General features: G+C 37.7%; 1 protein-coding gene across 4 annotated transcripts in view; it reads right to left on the bottom strand.

Moving 5' to 3' along the window:
* The window catches only part of LOC106775778 (probable sugar phosphate/phosphate translocator At1g06470), a 16,003-nt gene extending 10,466 nt beyond the window's left edge, over positions 1–5,537 (bottom strand). The window contains exons 1-6 of one of the 4 annotated variants that reach the window (XM_022786893.1): positions 5,379–5,536; positions 5,004–5,181; positions 4,032–4,857; positions 3,753–3,922; positions 2,915–3,000; positions 2,705–2,754 (exon numbers count right to left, since the gene is read on the bottom strand). In XM_022786893.1, the coding sequence (XP_022642614.1) occupies positions 2,705–2,754; positions 2,915–3,000; positions 3,753–3,922; positions 4,032–4,567 (842 nt within the window). In that variant the 5' untranslated portion in view covers positions 4,568–4,857; positions 5,004–5,181; positions 5,379–5,536. Of the gene's footprint in view, positions 1–2,704; positions 2,755–2,914; positions 3,001–3,752; positions 3,923–4,031; positions 4,858–5,003; positions 5,182–5,378 lie in introns of all 4 variants that reach the window. The other 3 variants (XM_014662961.2, XM_014662962.2, XM_014662960.2) reach the window with 3 other exon arrangements.
* Positions 5,538–5,741: the final 204 nt, after the last annotated feature.

The following is a 5,741-nucleotide window of genomic DNA, read 5'->3' on the forward strand; positions in this document are numbered from 1 at the left end:
ATTTAACACATGATCTTCTTCCCTTTCTCAATGCAATAGGTAAATCCTCAGTAATACTTACCTCCTCCTCATTGATATCTTCAGGGATTCTCACCTCCGGATCAGACAATTCTTCTTGCTCTAGAGTCGAAGTGGGTTGTTCTCTTCTTGCATATTTTTGGCCAAAAAATCTGTCTTCCTCTTCTTGCTCACTGTGGACTATGGTAGCTTCATTGCTCAGATCCTGGGCATCCTACAAAGACAAACATGGTGACGACAAGAAGGAGAGTTCATCCACTTCAAGTGCTTTCTCCCCCTGAAGTGGTGGACTGACATAAAAGGATTTGGTTTCATGAAAGGTGACATCCATAGTGATAAAGACACGACGACTTTGAGGATGATAACATTTGTACCCTTTTTTATTAGAAGGATACCCAATAAAGACACATTTAAGGGCTCTGGGGTCTAATTTACCACGGTTAGGAGGATGAGAGTGAACAAAAACAACACATCCAAAGACTCGACTAGGTAAACTTGTTGTGAGGGAAGAAGAAGGAACAAAAGACAATAGAGACTCTATAGGACTAATGCCATTTAAGATACGAGTGAGTAACCTGTTGATGAGATATGTGGCAGTTAACACAGCTTCTCCCCAGTAATGTTTGGGAACAGACATTTGAAAAAGAAGAGCTCTAGTTACCTCAAGAAGATGACGATTCTTTCTTTCAGCAACCCCATTTTGTTGAGGAGTATGATTTACCCACTTTTGAGTAGGCCCTTTGTTGTTTCTCATGCACTCGAGAACATTCTTTTTTCCATGGAGTTTGAAGCATATTTCCTTGGTATGTCCAGATCTTTTACAGTATGTACAATAGTCCCCATGAGTACCTCTTTCAAACGTTTTTCCCCCAGCATCTGTTCCCTTGTGCACTCCCTTTCCAACTGTCATGGCAGAGCCTGTGTTGGAGATCCCTCCAGGAAGCATGACAGATCTTCGAGTTTCTTCTCCTCTTACCATAAAAAAAACTTCTGACAGGGGTGGTAATTTTTCTCTTCCAAAAATGTGAACCCGGATTGGGTCGTACTCATGATTAAGGCCCTGAAGAAATTTAAAGATTTTTTCTCCTTCCATGAATTCAGCAAGAGCGGCAGCATCTGTTTTACACATCTTTATTGTTTGGATCTGATCGAGTTCCATCCAAAGACCATTCAAGATCCCGTAATACTCTGTTACGGAAAGGGAGCCCTGTTTTGTATTAAATATCCTGTTCTTGATATCATAGGTAACAGCAAGATCCTTTTTTAAAGAAAAAGTACTTTGTAAATCATCCCATATTTCTTTTGCGGAAGCATGAAACATATAATATTTCCTTACTTCTGGAGTCATGGATTGCCACATCCAAGTCATAATTAAAGAATCTTCTCTATCCCACATTGAAAAATGTTTATCATTTGGTGCTGGTCCTCCTCCATCTATATGATCAAGTTTGGAGCGACTCTTGAGAATCTTTAAAATAAATTGACTCCACTGTAAGTAATTCTGACCATCCAACCACGAGGTACTTCCTATATTTGGTAAGTCATTGGGTACCCCCAAAGAAATACTCTTCTCTTCAGACATCCCGGAAAAAAGGCAAAAACTTCAAACTCAGATCTACTCAAATAAAGGCCAAACGGGTCGTCACCAACCCAAGGAACAGAATCAGGAGGCTCCGGCGACCCTTCTGTGGCGGCGACAGCGAGTGGGTTTCACCGGAAAAAGAGGAGCAAAACGTAAAAGTCAGATCTGCTCAAATACAGCCAAAACTAGTCGTCACCGACCCTAGGAACGGACTCAGGGGGCTCCGGCGACCCTGTCTGTGTCNGCGCCGGCAAGTGGGTCTCGCCGGAGGTGGGCGCGTGGGCTACACGCGCCGGCGACGGTGGCGGCGCGTGGCGGCTCCGTTCGAGGAGCGACTTCCGGCTCTGTGATCGCCNNTGTTGGGCGCACCTTTCTGCCCTATCGACGACCCCGACCGGCGACGGTGGCAGCGGCGGTGGTCGGACAGTGGCGGTGGTACGCTTCTTGCAGCGGAATCTAGCCCCTAAGATCAGGAGCTCTGACACCAAGTTGAAAATGAGACTTATTATTATTCTCAAATCATGAAAAATACATTCTCAAACCTTCTATTTGTAATAATCTAGATCTTCTAAAAAAGGAAATAGGGAAACTAGGAAACCTAGGGAAAAATAAAATAAAATAAAATATTATGTATCTATTTCCTCTAATTAGGAAGATTCTACAGATATTATCCCATATTACAACAATATATATATATATATATATATATATATATATATATATATATATATCACCTACAGGATGCATAACCAAACATGCAATCATTTGGGAAAGAAAGAAAGCAGCATGACAAAGTATAACAAAAAGTAGAAAATAGATTGTTAATTGATATAATTGTAAGCATGTCAATTCTAAAAGAACTCCACCTTCTCACAGAATAAATACCTATTACTGAAAGTAATGATAAATGAAAGCACATACCTAATGCCTTCGAGATTATGCAGGATTTCATGATAAAAAGTGAGTTTTCGTGAATAAAGAAAGCCTATAAACTATCTTGTTGATGCACCTGCTTATATTTTAGAATGTTTAACATTTAAGCTAACACAACCACAAGAATCATATAATCATAATGATTATGAAAGCAAAATGACTGGAACACACCTGAAAGCAAAAGCAAACAGAAGGAGAAAAATTGGAGCAGCAGATTTACACTGCAATAGAAAAGGAAAGATCAATAAGAAGAATAGTTACTTTGCTTCCATTAAAACGAGGTAAAACGTAGAATCAAATATAATGAACACTACAAAGAAAAATAGAATTAAATTAACTTATATCTATCTCATTCTTCATGAAAAGAGAAATGTCACAAACCATTGTAGCAAACGTGACAGAGATGAAAACTAGAGATGCATTGCTCAAGTTAATATCCATTGCAGTTCCAAAAGCAGTTGGTACAACTGTTAAAGGCAAAGTCCATCTGTGGCATTAGTTGATATAAAAGTTAATGTAATAAGTGATGAGAAATTTGCAGAAAATGTGTGATTCAAGGTATAAAGTTAGAAAAAGAAACAAATAAGAAAGAATAACATAAAAAATGGCACAGTCAACCATCCTAGGAGTTATCAATTCATATTGCTAGCAAATTTGTGCATACTCAGAGCAGCAAATAACAATAATTGCTGTTTGCTGGAACATTAGCTAAGCTCCCATATTGACAAACAGAAATATGGGAGTAGCTGCACAAAATCAAGCGCCAGATATTTTAATTTTTGAGTAGAAAAATGTGATAAGTTGAGCTAATTTGTCTCACGCCATAAACAGACACTCAATCTACAAACATGAAAGTGTCTATGTTTGAGTCCGTCATTATTGCAAGCTACAAAAAAGTTATTAGTTTGAACCAAACTACCACCAGAACCTGAAGGTTCAAGTAGACAAAAAAAATGAGAAAAATAATTCCTATTTTGAGAACAGTTATCACCACAAAAAAAAAAAAAAAAAATGAATGATTTTCAATCAAAACCAGCAGTGTAAGTATGACTGAAGTCAATCCGGATTTACAAGTTAAAACAGCCATTAAGTAATGAAAAATCACTACCGCAAATGTATTTAGAAGATACAGCAATACATATGTTTTCTACATAATAAAGTGGTGGGGAGAGTTAAAACCCATTATAACAAGAATTAGATACAGGAACTGCAAATTTACCTCTCAAAAAGTAATCCCTCCAAGAAACGACAACTTTAGTCTCAAACCTATGAGACCAAAACCAGGTGATAAATCTTGAGAAAGCAGCTTGCATTGTGAAGTGGATAGTATTCATTAGAAAAGGAGCTGGGAACTTTCCCATATGATCTCCCAATAGACTTTTATTATACCTGTTCAAAATGTTTTAGAATAAGAAACGGAGGAAAAAAGGACTTGCATCAGAAACACTAAACTGGATAAATACACCAGCAATGACAAAAGGGTAAACAAGGAACTTACACTGTCAAAAAGAGACTGAAAGTGTACCACATAAGTATCAAAAACAATGTCTTCAAGATGTTTGCTAAATTAATAGGATTCTGGGAGCTTTTATCCAATGATTCATCAACATCCACAGAAATGTAGGAATCAACTCCATTTGTTCCTCCTTCAGACTTGTCCTCAATGTCAAAAGATGCATATTTCTCGGGTCCATTACCTCTCCGGTGAACAAAATCATCATCCATGGTACTAATACCGTTTGTTTGCATACTCCTCTGCTGAAACTTTTGGTGAAAGAATCTCTCTCTGTCTAAAGCTTTGCTCTGCAGCTCATTCTTTTGAGGAATGGGTAACTCAAAATCATAGCCCTTATCTAAACTAACATCTCCATTACCTAATTCCCGACCCAAATGGATGCTTCCATCACCATCATCATCATCATCACACCAGCGTGAAAAGGAAAGTTCTCTACGAATGCCCAGACCTATGCTTTCAAGGCCAACATCATCAACCCCTGTGACACCATTTTCTGAATCCAAATCACTCTGTACCATCTCCTATTATCCATGTAAGTATTCTTCCATCCAACTTATGTTTAATATCATCACTTTTTACCAAATCCAACAACATAAGTACACTTCAGAGCATAACACAGCTAGTGCATGGACTGCTGTTCAGGAAGAGAACCTGCCTCTATGATCAAACCTTCGCGTTCAAACCCACTGGTACAGAGAAAATAAAAGTAGGCTCTATTTATTTCGGTTCAAAAAAAGAACCAGCTCCCGAGCTCTCAGATACCCACTCTATAGTATGGCTTGGATTAAACTAAAGACTAGAACTTTACCTGTACAGTTCAAGAAGTCAGAATTTCTTGGTAGGTGACTAAATCTAAACAGAATCATATTACAATACAAACTGGTGAGAACGCATAGAGGAAAATAAAACAACTCTTTAAAATTTAGATTGAAATTGATTGAAAAAGTAACAAACCCCTCAACTGCCTATTATCACGGTAAGCCCCAAAACTGCTGTAGCACTTAAAGATAATAAGAGAAATCAATGAAAACTTTCCTTTGCAACACAAGAATAGGTAAATACACATTCAAGGTTTGTTCTGCACTGCCATTTTTAATCGGCCCAAATCAGCTCATAGTCACCAAGCGTGAAGCTGAATAAAAAGATCATTACTTTGATAGAAGCTGAGAGACATAAACACCCATTTGAGCTAAAATTACCCCGTCCAAGTCAAACAGGAAAAATTCCATAAAAATGCAACCTTGAGGATATACAGGAGGTTTTGATCATACCCATGATGAAACTTTGATTCTAGAAATTAATTATAATCATCAGGAAGCAGCAACTAACCTGGGGATGATCGAAAAGGAACGAAACAGATCTGAATTTGAAGGCGTCGGATCTGAAACTTGGTTTGAATGAAAGATGCGATGGACGTTTCGCGGAATTTGTTTGAAGGTTATTGTCTTGCACTGAGTCACCAACCTGTTGTTAATGCTGATGATTATCGATTTATTGCCTTTTAACTAAATCATTTTTTTTTTGTTATGCATTTACCACATAATCAATGTTGGTATATAGTTTTTTTTTTTTCTTTTTATTTGATATATCAAAAACTTTGCTTTCAATTTTGGTAAAATGATTTGGGCAAGTAAGGTTGGTGGAAGAAACAGAATTGGTGACACGATTTTCAGGTTTATGTTTAAGTTTTTT

The sequence above is a fragment of the Vigna radiata genome, chromosome 10 (genome assembly GCF_000741045.1).
Source record: "Vigna radiata var. radiata cultivar VC1973A chromosome 10, Vradiata_ver6, whole genome shotgun sequence".
In the NCBI taxonomy this organism is placed as follows: domain Eukaryota; kingdom Viridiplantae; phylum Streptophyta; class Magnoliopsida; order Fabales; family Fabaceae; genus Vigna; species Vigna radiata.